Below are 18,071 nucleotides of genomic sequence, written 5' to 3'. Positions count from 1 at the left end.
TTTTTCAGTTTTAAGTATTTTTTATGTTTAATTACATTTATATCAAAAATTGCTAGGAACTAAAGCGATTAAGGTAGATCTAGCTGTCCTTTACATCCATAAACGTTATATGTCAGTGGAACAAATGGAATGAGCTTTGAGCGTTCCACGATTTTTGGAGACTGTCTATACGCGGGCTTCCTAAACAAGCCTATATGTATGTTTGTCCAAGAAATTTTTGGATGAAATACAAACCGCACAATTTCAAAATCGCATAAAAATAATTCGCATAAAAAGAGACCTTACAGTATTTTTTACAGTATACCGTACTTTTCACAAAGTATATTTGTGAAAAGACAACGCAACACCTTGGCGATCAGTCTTCCTGAAGGATTTTTCTTCGGAAAACTAATCCCTATTTGAGTGATATAATAGCTTTAAGGTTTTGCTGCAACCAAGAACTTAAATTTTGCTTTAGACTCGTGTTGAAAATCCGAAAAAGTCTTTACGGACTGCACTTTGGCGAAGTTCAAAGCGCAAATCTAAGAACAGTGTCAGGGGATTTATCCACTCCGTCACTGGTGGACAGAATTTAGAGATATCATGCAATTTAATATATTAAAAGCGAAGGAATTAAATTTTTTTTCTACTGTTGCTACGTTTGTAATTTTAACACTTCGAATAAATAAATTTTGCACTACATTTTCACACTTTACTTCGTAGAAAACTGTCGTAATAAATTTTTATAAATACAGTATTTTCAATCAAGTAACGAACACCTTATTCTTTGCCAAGGGAGTTTATTAAAAACTAACGTTTTCGATCTACTCCATAGATCATCCTCATGAAAACGTTATTTTTAACGTTAAAGATCGAAAACGTTAGTTTTTAATAAACTCCCTTGGCAAAGAATAAGGTGTTCGTTACTTGATTAATTATTTTGCCGAGTACGTTTCTGTTCAATACAGTATTTTCTTAATTACTCAATTTTTTTAATTTTAAATTGCGTATTCGAAATATTTTAAACGCGTTCTGTTCGAAGCGCTAATAAATTCGAACGTAAGTCGACAATTTGACAATTTTTCGTAATGCGTCAAAATTTATTCATTTTATCCCTAATATCGATCGTTTTTCGAATTATGGCTGATATAGAATCTACTATTGAAACTAATAATTATCAACTAAAAAACGTGCAAGTAATTACATTCAAACCGACTTCCGAAGGTATGATCATAATGATACCGAGAATATCCTACAGAATTCGTTTTCGTCTACAAAAGGATAAATCCAACTTTCTTGCAGCAGCTAAAGTATTTATCTACGTAGACGATAAAATTAAAACATATACTCTTTCTGAAATGCCGGGAACGTCTATATACCAAGGAGAATTAAAAAATGAAAATGGATCCTTTATTATTGGTTATTTTTATGAAAATCAATTTATAGGAATATTTCAACATTTATATAGCACATATTTCATTGGACCACAGAACGAATATTCTTTTGACGAGAAAGATGAACATACAATTATGTATAACGTCCAAGACATAGAGTTAAGACCATCTTATCGAGATGGGAAATTAATGTGTGAAGCAAGAAGACATGAAGAATATCTTAAAATGAAAACTTACCAAGAAAATTATCATGTTGATACTAAAATACAAATTTATAATTTCTTCAATAACAACTTACGAATGAGGTGAGTTTATAATATTTTACTTAAATTTTGAATCTTAAAACATTATTTGTATCAATTTTTATATCGTTGATATCTCTTTAAATACTAAAATTTGAACAATAATATTGTTATATTAAATATATAACTATGCATCATAAATTTAAAATCATTTATCTTCTATTCTCTGCATATATGAATAATTCAGCAATGAGTTGCGTAACTTTCCGACTGTTAAAAGTACAGTATTATATTTTTAATTATAATAACTAAAAATTTTTATGATTCTATCTGTTATAATATTGTTATAAAAAATTGTTATGTATTTTATTATTATAAAATGACAAAAGGTTTAATTCTGAGGGTAGTGATAGCTTTTATTTAAAAAAAGCTATACAGTAAATGCTAATAACTTCTGCATTACATCCGTTCCCTCTCGACATTTGAGACGTAACACCTCTCTTTATCTCCTTATCCTCGATCTTTCGCCACCAAAATTTAATTTTTTTTATTGTCCCTTACACACAAGCTACCATGAGAAATTTCCTTTTTTTTATCATTACAACACCCCGAAATATTAAACGAAACAATTTTATTTATTTCGAAAATAAAAAATTTATATTTAGCCAGAAACCATTGTTCTTTAAATAAATCCCATGTTATTTGATAAATTGTCAAGTATGTACAGTACGTAGAGTAATATTATTTAGTAAAATAAATAAATTTAAAAATAAGAAATCAATAAATATAATTTTCATCAGTATAAAGTAAATAGAGAAAGTTCATCTGTTGTGACTCTTCTCCACACCAGAGTCGTGTACGGTGGGTCACGAGATTCACGAAAAGATGCACTTTTTCGATCTACCAGTGGTGTGCGAAGACAGCTGATGATTGGGAAGTGTGCCGGCCCTGATAGAATCATTGGAAGCGTTATACGATATTTTGGTGTGTAGCATCCACGAGATAAACCGCTTGAGGTAGGTGCTCTGTAAAGTGAATGCGTATAATCTGGCTGCTTTACACCATTCAAACATTTTATCCGTGGAAGCTGTCCTGTACTCGACAATACAGCGCTTCCATTGAGAATGTGCATATACGAATTTATATTCGAATATACAATGGCAATCAATATCTTATCATTTATTTCACATACAGTATAGAAATTTGTAATAAGATACATAATGCGGTTATAATAAAATATTAATTTTAATTAATTCAAAGTACGTTAAAATATGAAAATAATCGCACAAGATGTATTTATATTTTAAAAAATACAAGAGAAGCGGCGCTTCCACAGCTTCCCTGGACGGCACGCTACTGAGATCTACTAATCATTCTTATAAACATAATTTTTAAATTTTATTTTCATTTTCAGACAAACGAAAATATGCTCGTTAGAACTCGTAGCAGATCATACATATACCGAATACATGGACTTTAATCAGGCGAAAATCGTCTCAGAAATGCTTTTATATATCAAGATTGCCGATTACATATTCCGAAATACTGATTTCGATGAAGACGGTGACAAAGAAGATATCGCATTCAACGTTCAGAAAATTACCATATTCGAAACCAAAAATGATCCGGGTAATATTTTTGGAAGGGAAACCAAAGATTATAAGGAATTTCTACAAAGTTTGACGAAGTATCACCATCCATATTGCATGCTAATTTGCTTCACTCATAGAGATTTTTGGACACCTACTCAATGCGCAGTTTCCAAAGTCAATAAGATCGGAGGAATCTGCCCTGGATCGAAACCGCTAGGAAAGAGTAATAACGTTGGCTTCGTTACCAATATAGAAAACAAAAAAATTATTCCTCGATTTAGAATACCGTTAAATTTAGTACACCAACTGGGACATGCATTCGCTTGCCGAGACGATCCTGAAAAAAATAAATTTTGCAGTCCTGGACATGTAAATCCGCGACACGGAAATTATATAATGCATCCGAATATATCGTATGGTGCTTTTAAGAATAATTGGCACTTTTCAACCTGTTGCAAAACCACTTTAAAGAACTTCCTAAAGCAATCAAGTAAATTTTCTAAATATTTTACAGTTTAAAATTATTTTTAAAATGAAGTAAGTTTATAGAAACCTAAGTAAAATAAAAAGTTAATATATTCGTAATAATACCCCTAAAGAAAAACATGGCATATTTCGTAATTGTTGCAAAAAATAATTTTTCTGCAGAAAATAATTAAACTGACATCATATAATTGAACTTTTATAATAGGCAACTATTATTACTGTATTTACATACCAAACGTCGTAAAGATGTTTGCATAAATTACAAAATTACAGCATTTTAAACAAAGTAAGAGTTGAAAAAAGTATGGAATCATTAAAAATATTCATTTCAAAAGTATGGAATAATGATGATTGATATTTTGCAGGGCTTTCTTTTGTTCTAATTACATCCTTTATTCCTTTGCGACATTGTAGAAATCAGTTTTTTTACACAGTTCTGGATCAACCTGTGACAGTGATTCTTTGACTGTCTTCTTGAATTCCTCTATTGTTGTAGTTCTTTCTTAAAGATTATTTTGTTCAGTACATTCCAAACTTTTTCAATCGGAGATATATCTGGACTGTTGGCAGGCCATTCTAAATACTGTACGTTATGTTCTTGAAATCATTGTTTAATTTTTCTAGCCCTATCATGATTGATTGTCATCCTAGTAGATGAAATCCTCATTACCAAATTGATCTTCTAATATTTTAACTACCAAAGATTCTAATAACTCCAAATAACCATTAGTCTTCAATGTACTAACAGGGGTTACTATTCCATCAACCTTTCTACAGGTTATTTGTCCTCACATCATTACACTTTTAGGAAATTTTGCTAACAAATTTAATCAGTCAGAATAGAATTTTTCATCTTATCTTTAATATACTGATTACCATAGACAATACATATTTTTTTATTCATCTGTGAACATGACTTGTTCTCAGTCACTAACACTCCAGTCTTTATGAATTTTAGCCTGTTTCAAATTTTTTTTTGTCATATAGGGATTTGTTTTGCATTTTCTTGATAGTAAAATTTTTCTGCTATGCTTCTCCTTACTGTGATGTCTGATAATTGTTTCTCCTCATTTTGAATTAATGCTGTTTGATGACAAAGATCTGTTTTCCTTAACAATTTTAATTAATTTACAGTCATAACTCTTGGTTGTAGATCTTGTCCTTCCAACCTGTTGTTGAATTTTCAGTTTCAATTATTCTAAACTTGAAATTATTTTCGAAGCCGTTCCTTTATAGAATTCTAATGATTTTTCTATTATAATTTGTAATTTTCCTTCTAGGTCCATCGAAACTATTAACTGTTTATTATCTTCACTTAATTCAGAACTGGGGCCATCATTCACTCCATTATCATGTTCAATTCAATTTTATACTTTATGATAATGACGTTACAAAATTTATTCAGAACAGTATTAATCATTTTCGTATATTGGTTTTAATACAATAATTTTTATTATAATAATCATCAAAATAGTCCATACTTTTGTCCATCTGTTACTCTTTAAAATACTGTAAATTTGTAATTTATGCAAATATCTCTATGACGTTTCGTATATAGATACTCTAATGTGTCTAATATATTTGCCAATTATTAAACGTTTAATAACGTTTTTGTGAGTTGATTATTTCAGGATCGAAATGATCTTTCTGCAGCAATTACAAAATATTATATTCCATACTTTGGTTCAAGGTTTTTATAAATGTTAATACAATAGTATAAATGTATTATTGTTTTTTGATCTAGGAATAAAAACGTGTCTATTGAGAAGAGAGTTATCCAACTGCGGAAATGGAATCGTAGAAGAAGGAGAATTGTGTGATTGTGATTCTTCAACAGAAAATTGCACAGCTGTTCAGAAGTGTTGCAGAATTAATGAATATCCGTCTCAGTGTACACTGAGAAATGGCATGCTTTGTTCACCTAGCAAAGGACAATGCTGTGACGACAATTGCGATATCATAGAATATGACAAAAGACAACCATGTTTCAGTAACATAGAATGCTTTAATGTTACTACGTTTTGCGATGGAATTTCTTCATTTTGTTCCGGTTTAATGCAACCAGACGGAACTCCTTGCAGACAAAATTCTCGAACGTGTCACAAGGGACAGTGCAAAAGCAACGTCTGTCTCGATCACAGTATGAAGCCTTGCCAATGTAAGACTCGTCATTCAGAATGTCATATCTGTTGTATGAACGAAACTCATACATGCCGAACCGCTAAAAACTTACAACTTTTTCCATCTAAAGACGAAGTTTATGTAAAACTTCCAGGAAGTTCTTGTGATAATGGATACGGGATATGTTCCAGGTACGGTACGTTCTACTATATACTGAATTGATATAATTTCCAAAATAGTTAAATTATATACTATACTTATCATGAATTGTCAGTTCAGTCGGACAAAATAATTGGGGAAATAATTATTAAAAAGCGCCAGCAACAAGTTGACTAACTTTCCCGGCAAAAAAAATTCTGAGTGGCGCAATCTGTCGTGATTATTTATTTTAAACTATTTTTATATTATTATTAACTAGCTATACCCGGCCACACGTTGCTGTCAAAATGTATCTATTATAAATGTATAATACTCCCCGCGAGGGAGGGGGGAAATTTCGAAAAATTTTTTTTTAGTGTACATTCTCTTGACGTACAGTACCATATTAAAACGCGATCAAAAACGCAAAACACCGCATCTAAAATAGTATAATAGAAGCCGAGTTCTTCACGGTAAGCCTTAATCCTGTCCCTCTAACCCGCGGGGGAGATTCGACATCTATATACTGTAATATAAAAACACGCGTGTATTGGAATGCAACGTTGGGTCAAAATTTCAAAGCAATCGGTTAAGAACTTTCGGAGATTTGAGATTTTTAACAAACGAACATTTACACTTTTATTTATATAGATCATTTTGAAATGGAAATACAGTACTATAATGTTAATTATCAGGATAGAGGCGAGATGTATATATAAATTAAAATGCTAATAAGCATAAAACCTTCATTAAATCACACCCCATTCGAGATGACCCTATATCTACCCACCCCCGATCTTTAACCACCAAATTTAAAATATTTTAAATTCAATTTTCCTAATATGCAAATTTGCTGCCAATAATTGTGCCACTTTCTATGATACTTTAACGGAAAAGTATTACAGTACATATTTGATAACATTTGAATGGCGACGTAGATTATTTATATTTTAACTATTGAACTGCACAAGGAAATTCTTAATAAAATTAAATGATATTATTAAATTGTATAAAACTTTGTACTATATTAAAAACTTCAAAAATAAACTGCTCAGTGAAGAAAAGCGTAAAATTTAACGGTAAAGAAATGGTTGGGTAATAATTTTTTTAGCATCATCTGTACAAATCACATTTAAAAATAATATTAAAACGTTTATTAATATTTAAAAATATTTTAAATTCAACGTACAGTATTTAAATTATTATTTATTAAGCGTGTATGCATACCTGATTGCGTGTATGACGAAATAAAAATACTGATAATTCTGTCATTCATACGATAAGGTATACCGGCAGGCACACCTGTATATATAGCCAGTGTATTGGTACTGGTCCTTAAAGCCAGATACATTTACCTGTGCATATATCCGGTTTTAAGGACGTTTTACTCGTTCGTCCGAACAATCATCTGTAAATATATTAACAAGTAAGCAAAGCTACTTATTAGTATATTTATAGATTTGCGTTTTCCATGTAGCCATTATGCTTAGGAGTAAGGATACAAGACCTCAGGGACGCAGAAATTCTGAATAATAACAGTAATAATAACATAGAAGGGAATAATATTAGGTACAGTACACGCTATTCGTAAAGGAATTAGTACAAACTAAATCCTTACGTAGGAACAAAATAAGACGTGTTAGTTTAGTAGTATTAAGATGTGAGTATATTTTGAATGAATAGAGTGATAGGTTTCAGTAGCAGAGCACTTTGCCCCTTTCGCTCTGGCTATCAGGTTACCAGGCACGGAAATCATCTGTCATCGAAATACAGTAAGCAAAATCAGCACAGTGATATGTGATATTTTATTAATAACTTTACTACATGCATTGTAATTTTATCACAATTTTAGTCTACTCCACCCTATACAAGAATATCCAATTTAACCTGTATAAAAACATTACTATTTATTGTATAAGATCGTAAACAATGAATTGTTTTTCACGTAATTTTCAATTTAAAAAGCATAGTTATACTGTATTCAGAATATTAAAAGAAAACAAACAAAAAAACTAAATCGTCTTTCTTACTGTCCTATCCAATCATCAAGAACAAAAACTATCTTCCTTAGCAGAAACGATTTTTTATTAGAGGCTACGCCTAAGCAGAATTATGTAAAACAGTTTTAAAAGTTCACTGATGATAGGCCAAAACAATTTAAGAATACATAATTACATAAGAAAGATGACAGTAAATTTCGGAGCCTTCCAATTTCTTGATCTGTGGTCTGTCACAAAGAACACTTTACGACTCCTTGAACTCAGTTTAAGTACGTTTATTTGATAATTATTTACAATATATATACAGCAATATTTCTAACAACACAGTCTTAAGCTTAGTTCACACTAAGCGCGATTCGCTGGCAAAAGTGAAAAACAGAGCGAAGAACTCGTCAAACAAGACTCATTTGACGAGTTATTCGCTCTGTTTTTCGCTTTCGCCAGCGAATCGCGCTTAGTGTGAACTAAGCGTTAGGCCAGGCTTGTTTCTGTTTGTAACAACGATCGCGTTGCCTTATATTTAATTTCGAGGGTCGTTGGTCGACCAATCCGGGCTGAGTCGGTAGCTTTCCTGCGAATGCGCCTCGTTGGCGTGCCTTTCTCAATTTGTCCAGGATGATTCACGCTAACCGACCCATTCCGGAAAGCATGTTCTGACGAGTGGAAACCTGAATTATCTTGTCCCTACTCGATAGGTCTCCTGACTTAGTTTCTTATATATATATATTTTACATTGTGAATATACTGTCTATCTTTTTAATTAAAATTAAGTATATATTTTAAAATTTTTTTTTGCTATTTATTAGTCATATATTACCTTCTAGGAATGGATCCTGTATACGTAAAACTATCTGGAAGATGTATAGCATTTGGAATTATCTTACTCCTTTACCGTTCTTACTAATTATTGTTATTGGCATAAGTTGTTTCCAAAGTCATCAACACGAAAGACCGAGTATAGAGATATTAATGAAAAAGTATCCTTTAAGAAAGAAGGAAGGAAAACCCGAAATGAAACGGAAAGTAAGGAAACCTAAACGGAAAATTACGAAAAAGCATCGTTTAAGAGAGAAGCAAGAAAATCCCGAAATGAAACTAAAAGTAAAAAAGAAACCCAAAAGGAAAATAAATAAGATAAAGAATAATGTATTAGAACCTAAAGTCCATTTCTTGAACTTTACAACATTTGAGTAATATACGACAGCATAAAGAGATATTGAACACTTGAATTAAATACCCTTTCACTTTTATATGTAATTGTATTCTATAATGTTTGAGTGATAAAAATAATAAAAGAAACTTGAATTTTCTTTATATTCAGCTGTGAGTTTCTTGAAATCTCGAAAAATTACATAATATTATATTTAAATTTATATTTATAAAATAAGTAAACGTTCAACAATATTTCGTGTAAATAATAAATATAAAATAAACAAAAAATTTCAGTTAACATTGTTAAAACAAAGCAATTTTATTTAATCATGCAAATGTAAAGTAGTACGCAAGTTTGGTATAAATGCCGGTAAGTATAAATTTGTTAAAATAAATTGTTGCAGAAATTTAAATTTCTTGATGTGACACCAGGAAACATATTCTGGTTATTTCGTCAGTGCAGCTGGAGAAAGATTTTGTTTTATAAGTGATTATTTATATATATATTGTTTGTAAATAAAGATAAAGACACAGTCGTTCCAAAAATTCTTTTGAAAACCACCATTTTATTACGTGTTATAGAATAAACCTTTAGACGACCAGACTTTTTTTTATATGCTACTCGACCGTCCAGTTGAAACATTCCTTAAAAACACCAAAAAATTATCCAAGTTTAGAAAATTGATTATTTATATTCAATTTTATATACTAGAACATTTCAGCAAATTTGCCTCAAGCATTCTCGATAATTAAATCATCATAAGACAAACGAACGAATTGGAATAAGAACGCAATAATGTTTAAATTTAAATGCAAGGGATTTTTACACAGTGAACGATTAATTTAAAAATTAATGATATCACGTAAATTTTAAATAATTAAACACAAAAAATAGTATAAAAACCGCGTTAAATAAACATATATGGAACAAACGAATAAATTTATAAGCACCGGATGCCTATTGAAACCAAACGAAATTGAATATATTGATATAAGATAATAAATATGTATGTACTGTACACAATGGGAATAACTCTTTTTAATCTAACTGTGCTAAAAACGTAAACAACTATTTAAACGTTGTAACAAAACCTGTCCAAAGTTCAGAAGTGGCAGGGACAGAAAATTATTGCTACGCAAGTTGTGTATTGTCTCTCAAACAAAAGTTAACCTGGAGTCTATACAGACCTGTAACAGTTGAATTTTATTCAAACTGGTTCAAATCCATTATTAAATACATTCCTGTTTAGTTCCATATTCTGCTAGGCTTGTGTTCATGTATAAGTATATCGGCATCTTATTTCTGGTTCTTTATAAGATGTGTTGGCACTACCAGCAATGCATAATACAGTGGATCCACGCTTAACGAGCATAATTCGTTTCGAAATCTTACTCGCAACGCGAAACATTCGTTAAGCTAAACAATTTTTCACATATAAATTAATGTAAAACACGATAATGCGTTTCATGCCGAAAAAAGACTCAAATATTTTATGTATAACGTTTATTCAAAGAAAATTATTTAGGCATTTCTGGAATTTAATTTGAAATTGGTCATTAAATTTAATACGAGATGGTAGCATAACTGCCTACCTTTAGTCAAATTATTTAATTTCTAATATTTAATTATAACCTTTACATAGCCCAAGAATTTGGCATATCGTTTGGCGTGTTTATTTTTATTATGTGAGCCGCAGGGGAGGTTGGTAAAGCCTCTCCTAGCTGGCCACTGGTCGGTGACCTACTTTCTTGTCAAGGATGGCTTTTACGTTCAGTTACGCGTTACGCGAGTGGAGGAGAGTCAAAGGGGTCGACGATAAGACGTTGGCAAAGTCGAGTAACGACACCACTTAAAAACAAAAATAAGAGTTTATTAAACTAACTAACTAAAGAAAATTTACACAAAAATCCTTCAACTTCGCGGATGAGAGAGAGAGTTCACAATAATATTTCATACCTCTGAGATAATATCGGATGGATACTTCTGACTTAAATTTCTGAAAGGCGGTGCGAGGTGTGGCACAAGGTGGAGGAGGTCTGCGATGGGGAAGACTTCGATGTCCGACTTCGTCGTTGTTCGTTCGATTGGCGACTCCCCGAGAGGGGAAGAAGGACGCCTTTTATACTTTTTTTTGATGGGAAAATTAGTCATGTGACCAATTGTTTTAGCAGGTGTGGGGTTAAAGGTGGTCCCGGGCTGCAATAAATCGTCGAAGTTGGACTTCAATCGTAAACATTAAGACTTGCAGACGACTGCTATTGTTAGATGGTCGAATGTTTACGTTAAAGGAGAGAGTTGTAACTTGATACTTGATATGGTTATATAAGTGAGATACAGTAGTTGATTTCTTTCTCTGACGAGGGTTTTTTTTTTCCACAGTAAGGTGATAAATTTGTTCAATTTATTTATATAAATTTATTCAAAATATGTTAAAGTTGGTTAAAATTTAGAAGAAAGAAAAAAATTGGGTTGCACACGGGTCGGATCTCACAATTATATAAAGGGCTAGGGTTGTTGATATTTATATGTAAAGGTCTGAACACAAGTTTGGAAAATGTGTGATCACAAGCTACCCTAAGATGCTGGCGGAACGAGTGCTAAACACCGACTGAAGTAGCATGCCCTCAATCAAACTTTCCATCTCCTCCTCCCTTGTTTATGCGAAATGTCGCTCGTTAAGTGAGTCATTTTTACAATTTGTTCTGCTCGTTATGCAAATTACTCGTTATGAGATGTTGATCGCTTCTGCACTAATTGATTGTACTATAAAATATGTTAAAAGCTACATTAATGTTGCGAAATTTATCAAGAAACGTTCTGTTTTATTTTTTTGAATACAATCTATAAGTCCTTGTGGACTATAGATTACTAACCAAAACATAAGAATAATGATAGCCCTAGATAAGAACAATTACACTGCAACAATTACAAATATCATTACATAAAACTTATCATAATGCTCTTGTATCTCTAGAAAATTCTTTATCATATAAACATTATCACTTTCTTATGAAAGTTTCTTTTTAGAGTGTTATTTTACTTATAAAAGATATTCCTAATATATGTAGTGGATTTAAAGATGTAATTAAAATAATTAGATTCATATCCAAATAGAGTTGTAGTATAACACATCGATTAATATCAAGTCAATTTATTACACAGGATGATCATAATTAAAAAGTAGCTTGTCAGAGCACTCTGCAGAAAGTACTTTCGGGAAAATCTCAATCAAATTTGGTATAGACCTACGTACAGTATAGTACTGTCCTGAGTATACAATTTCGACATAATGTTTTATCGTTGACTATCGAAAGTCAACGATAAAACATTATGTCGCCACTTTGTTGGACAACTATTACAAAATTCAGCCATTAGGGCTAAATTATGCAACGTAAGGCGAGAGCGATGCCTCCCGCGCGTACTTTCTACGCGCGGTATGTCACTAAAGTCTTATCGGCCAAATGTTGTAACACTACTAGTTTCGTAAATTAAAATTAGATACGACGAAAACCCAAAGCATTAGGTTACCTTTGATATTTAATATATATTAAGGGTGATGGATCGACATAACTCACCTGCAGAGTCTTCCCGCGTAAACCAACCGTTTTTCTGTTTTTCTCTAGCGGCGCTTTGTTCAGTCCTAACAGTATGCATGTTCTTTATAGTAAGGTGACCAACTTTTTTACAATGAAAAGGAGGACACTAACAAATTGAAGGAAAAAATATCGTAAATAAAAAACATTTTATTCATTGCAACAATAATACGCTATAATAATCTCTGCTGAATGCATAGGTGTCATGTCGTGTTTCGATAAGAAGTAAACAAAGCCATTTTCGCGTGCGCTCTCTCTCTCTCAAGGTCTCCCGTGTGACAAGCGTCTGTCTCATAATTGAATCTAGTTGCCTTGATGAATTATCACGTTAAATACAAACACGTAATATCACATCACACGCAACGGATCTGTTCGGCATTGATCGAATACGGAGATTTACAGATTAGTCTTCAAATATCAAAAAGGAGGACACTTTTCGAGGGAGGACAGAACTTACAAAAGGAAGACTGTCCTCCCTAAAGGAGCCACCTTATTTGTAGTCGAAAACTGCTTTATAGCAGACTCGTCATTTACTCGACTTGCTGTAGTATAAAAGACTACCGAGGAAGAAAGATTAATTAATCTTCATCATTCTTTGGTAGGTTGTTTTAGTGTCCAGCCGGCCGAAGTGTTTGTCAACACTGTCTAAAGCGTCAAAAAATCCATAATGCGTCCCAATTTCCTAGAAAACCTGGGAATCATACCGGCGGAGGTCGCGATCTATCCGGTAAAATGGCGTTGAGTCGCCTCAGCTTCTGTCTCTGTAGCTATTTTTGTCACAGACCCACTGTTTTCAGTCGAATAAACAGGGCAAATTTTAATTGCGTGTTATCATATCAGGTTGCACAAAATTTTTGGTAGGCTTGCAAATTTATTGCGATCTTACTCCTGATACCAGTGTGAGGTAGGTCCATGTGACTTTCGTCATAACCCGATATCGATACGTTTATTCAAAAGGCAGAAATTCTGCCGAAGAAAAATTTTTTATTGAACAGCGCGACAGAATGAATCACGTAAGTACGTCTGTATTTGGTACGGTCATTCAGTAAGACCGTTTATTGAAAAACAGACCCTTAGGATTTGTTGCTCGATCGTACGTCCCGATTGACTGTCCGTCGTCTTCACTTCCCGATTGGCTTCTTATATGTTTCCAGGATTATCTGGAGACTGACTCGAACCGCGGGCGAGTTTGATACCGAGTTCCGATCCCAACCAGATACGATCGATCTCAAGATTTACATTGTTTAAAACAAGAGCCGAGTACTGGAAAATACATTTCTTTCTCATTTCGAATTCCTTGTTTCGGGGATCAAATTTCGACAATGGTTCGAACCATGATCTCACAATGTGAAGAGACACTATGAATTTTCTTTTTTATTTTTGTAATATAAATGCTTCACTCTACATTTTAACAGATTTATTTCATAGAAATCTGCGTTAATAAACTTTTATAAATGCTTTAAATAAATGCAGTATTTTTTTAATTATTCGAAGTTTTAAAAATTTAAAATTGCGTATTCGAAATAGTTTTTGAAAACGTTCGATTCGAAGCATGAACACATTCGAACACAAGTGGATTCGTTGACAATTTTTCATAATGGGTGGAAATTTATTCATTTTATCTTTAATATTGATGGTTTTTCGAATTATGGCTGATGAAGAATCTGTTATTAAAACAAGTAATTATCAGATAAGAAACGTAAAAACTATTCAATAAAGTCACTCCTGAAGGAATGATTATGAAGGCACAGAGGAGAGCATACAAGTTTCGACTACAAAAAGATAAATCGAAGTTTCTTGCATCAGCTAAAGTATTTTACTACGGACTCCATCAAATTCAAAAATATAATCTTCCAGAGATATCTGGAACGTCTATATACCAAGGAAACTTGGAAGGAAAAAGCGAAGCATTAATTATTGGTTATTTCTACGAACATCAATTTGCAACTAACAAAAATTCCTACGATACATTTATAGGAATTTTTCAGCACGGTTCTAACACGTATTACTTGGAGTCAATAGAGAATTATTCCTTTCCCGAGAACTATAAACGTAATTTTATGTATAACGTCCAAGACATAGAGTTAAGACCATCTTACCCGGATGGGAGATTAATGTGTGAAGCAAGAAGAAATAAAGGATATCTTAAAATAAAATCTTTTCGAGAAAATTATCATGTCGATAGTAAACTACAAAATTATAATTTATTCAATAACAACTTACGAATCAGGTAAGTTTATAATTTTTTAAAGTAATTAATTTTTAGAAGCCAGCTTAAAAGTTTATATTGTTGTTATCTCTTTAAATAAGAATTTTACTATATTAAATATATTTCTATAAATTTATTATAATTTATCTTAAATTCACTGAATACATAAAAAGTTTACAGGCAAAATTTCTTTTGTATTACTTTCGAATAAATATACAATCGCATTTATCAGGAACACCTTTAAAATACGAATTTTTTTCATTATTCTCAGTGACTATACTCAGAATAAAAGCTCTAAGTTCAAGCGAATCAAATGCAAACAAATATTCCATAAAGTAAAGTAAGATGCTAAGATGATGATGATAATTTAAGATGATTGAACACGTTTGTTCATAAGTTAGACGTTTTACTAATATATATAATTATTTTTACATAATTTATTTGGTGCATCTAGTTTTAGATTCGTTATACTCATATTGAAATTTCTAAATACAAATTTAATAAAAACTAACATATGTTAACGACTTGAAAACGGTGTAATAATAAACAGAAAGTATTCAGTGATAGCAATTATACATTGTTTAGAAAGATGTTTAGCAGTCCGAACCTAATCAAATTTATTATGATGTTATTTCAGGACATGCAAAAACATTTCCATAAAAACCATTAGTACAAAAACTTCTATTATAGCACTGCAACAACACACATTTTTAATTTATATAAGGCACACATACTATACAGACATAATATATGCAGGATTGTATTGTCTCTGTTCAGAAGATAAAATTTAAATATAGGATCTGTTTTTTTCAGTTTTCCAAACTTAAAATTTGTCTACATAAACAACAATTAAGTATCCTCACAAATTTGTCTACATAGACAACAATTAAGTATCCTCACAAATATTGATAGCATTGATTTTTTTGTTTTGCTGTTTGTAGGATCAAAAGCGCAATAGTGGCAGGCTCTAGTGCTTGATTGTTCTACGAAAACGTCTTACACATGTCGCAGAATGTCACCATACCTGATTTCTTGTATTTACTTCCATTTGGACTACTGAATATCTCAATAGACATCGTTTAAGAAAAATACTTTAAGTAAATTTAAGTAAATGCTGAAACTCGTTAGGACTATCATAAATTTCATAAATTAGTCTCACATAACGGACGATACGTAAATTGAAAATAAAACAATTAATAAATACTTTTGTTTATTACATTCAAGCTCCATCAGTACGTTTAAAGAAACGAAAAAAAAACACGACTATGTCAAATTGATTTAAATTTCAACTTGATATTTGAACATCTGAATTGAAACAGATATCTGAAATTTAGGTTTCAAACTACTAATTAAAACAGCTTCTGCCAAGAATAAATTACACCATTCACTTTCTAATCTGATATCTCAATTATCCGTCATACGCCCCTTGTGATAGCCTATGCGCTTCCGTTTACATACACCCTTTTTTTCTGTTTACTTGGGTCTAATTTCTATTGATGCCATATTAATTGCCCACATGCCTCCTAAAACAATCAGTACCGAAAGGGATACTCAAGTCATTTATTGCGTTTATGGAAGCTTTAAAACTATAAACTCTCTGTAATCCGGCACTATCACTAATTTGATGAACTTTGTTTAACGAATGGCTCGTTCTTTCTGTACAGAGCACGGTCTTAATTGGATTCGAAGGTGTTATGTATTATTTACATTGTTCCAACCAGGTTTAACTATTAAGGATAAAGTTTCAAGTAAATTGATAGTGGTTGAATGATGACGGAGACAGCAGTGTTAGATAGGCAAGAGTTTTAATTTAATCAGATAGTAGATCTTACGGTAAATTCAAATTTCAAGAATTTTTAGTACAGCAGGAGACATAGTAATGGTCTGGTAGAAGTTTATGCTTTTTTTTTGGAACAGTTATAACAGCAGGGGAAAAACCACTGTTTGGAAACTTAACTAAATTGAGCGAAGTTGGTAAAAAGTTTGTATAAAATGCCTGCGGTAATTAAAAGGTAGCAGGAATAAGATCTGGGCTAAAGTTAAAAGTTTATAAGGTACTCTTTGGTCAAACAAAGGCACCAGTCATTTTTACTATTGTGAGAATACGGACGAGGGTCCAGGCCCTCTAATCGTCAGATCTGTTAGACCTGCTCACCTTGTCACTGGATGGCTTAATTTTTAACAGAATCCGAGTGGTAAGATTCTGTGTGGGTTGTGCATAAGTAATGAATACCAAACTATGAAGTAGTATAATATAAAATCAACAATTTAATTAGAGAAGAACAAAATAACAAATACAAATAATAGAACAACAAAACATAAAACATATGTCTAACTTAATACTAGGGAGGTTATTATATAGAAGTTGATAATTTGATTATAATTAACAATAATACTAGCAACTAATATAAATACAGATGTAAAACATGAAAAATACATGACTTATATCCTATCGCGAGACTAGGATCTATCTTTCCTACTGAGAGAGAGAGTTTTACAATATTCATATTACCTCGTTGTTCATGTTGAAGATAGCTTGTTGTTCTCTTCCCGTAGAGTGGAGTAGGGACAGGTTCGGTCATTGGAGTCGGAGCGCTCACTATGGCAATTTCTGAACGAACTTCTCTGTATGGCAATGTTGGGAACAACTGCCGGTCGTATGGCAATTGGTGACGAACGCCCCGAGTGTATGGAAACCTGCCCTTTTATCTACCTTTTCTGCCCAGTCATTATAATCAGAAAAGTTGTGACATTTGAGCAGGTGGTGTGCAAAATTCTAAGATACGAGGTGCGGAGGAAGGAAGCAAAACATCCTCAGTTATTGAAAAAGTGCTACGTGGCAGAGCAGTTTTACAGGATGTAAAAGTTTTATAACCTTATTAGGTTATGTTTTATTAATTATTCCAAATTGTAGAACCTCGTAAACTCGGCCTAATGTGGACCGAAGGGTGGCCGTTTGTGAAAATGCTGGGTTATCGGAAATAGAGTTAAAAAAATAAGTACGAGTGTTTCCTCAGAAAATACTGTACTGTACTTGTATGTATTGTTTACTTGAGAATATAACAGAGAATAAACTGCCCAAATACCCTTAAACAAAGGAAAAGTACGTCCTTTATGAAGGCATAGAGCCTTTACTACATGAAAATGAAAATTAATGAATACAC

The 18,071-nt window shown here is 32.1% G+C and overlaps 2 protein-coding genes across 4 annotated transcripts in view; both read left to right on the top strand.

The window, feature by feature from the left end:
* The first annotated feature begins 973 nt into the window (after positions 1-973).
* LOC111614137 (disintegrin and metalloproteinase domain-containing protein 10-like) lies at positions 974-9,336 on the top strand. Of its 3 annotated transcripts, none has more exons than XM_023355519.1 (4): positions 974-1,678; positions 3,030-3,697; positions 5,438-6,005; positions 8,777-9,336. In XM_023355519.1, the coding sequence occupies exons 1-4, from the start codon at positions 1,068-1,070 to the stop codon at positions 9,144-9,146; spliced, it is 2,217 nt and encodes a 738-aa protein (XP_023211287.1). In that variant the 5' UTR covers positions 974-1,067; the 3' UTR covers positions 9,147-9,336. The 3 variants fall into 3 exon arrangements, with proteins under 3 accessions (XP_023211287.1, XP_023211286.1, XP_023211288.1); XM_023355518.1 differs by having other exon boundaries at positions 8,759-9,336; XM_023355520.1 differs by having other exon boundaries at positions 5,438-6,010; positions 8,777-9,008.
* A 4,708-nt stretch (positions 9,337-14,044) lies between these two features.
* Positions 14,045-18,071, top strand: part of LOC111614136 (disintegrin and metalloproteinase domain-containing protein 10-like) — a 6,881-nt gene continuing 2,854 nt past the window's right edge. The window contains exon 1 of the mRNA XM_023355517.1: positions 14,045-14,928. Coding sequence (XP_023211285.1) covers positions 14,432-14,928 — 497 coding nt within the window. The 5' untranslated portion in view covers positions 14,045-14,431. The remainder of the gene's footprint in view (positions 14,929-18,071) is intronic.

The sequence above is a fragment of the Centruroides sculpturatus genome, unplaced genomic scaffold (assembly GCF_000671375.1).
Source record: "Centruroides sculpturatus isolate CEXI.00-Female unplaced genomic scaffold, Cexi_2.0 scaffold1915, whole genome shotgun sequence".
Taxonomy (NCBI): domain Eukaryota; kingdom Metazoa; phylum Arthropoda; class Arachnida; order Scorpiones; family Buthidae; genus Centruroides; species Centruroides sculpturatus.
Note: the sequence above shows the minus strand (reverse complement) of the source record. Positions and strands in the feature narration are given on the sequence as shown.

Coding starts and splice junctions, on each gene's coding strand:
- LOC111614137 (XM_023355518.1), top strand. CDS start 1,068: ATGCGTCAAAATTTATTCATTTTATCCCTAATATCGATCGTTTTTCGA. Junction 3,698..5,437: donor GAACTTCCTAAAGCAATCAA/GTAAATTTTCTA, acceptor TTTTTGATCTAG/GAATAAAAACGTGTCTATTG. Junction 6,006..8,758: donor GGATACGGGATATGTTCCAG/GTACGGTACGTT, acceptor GCTATTTATTAG/TCATATATTACCTTCTAGGA.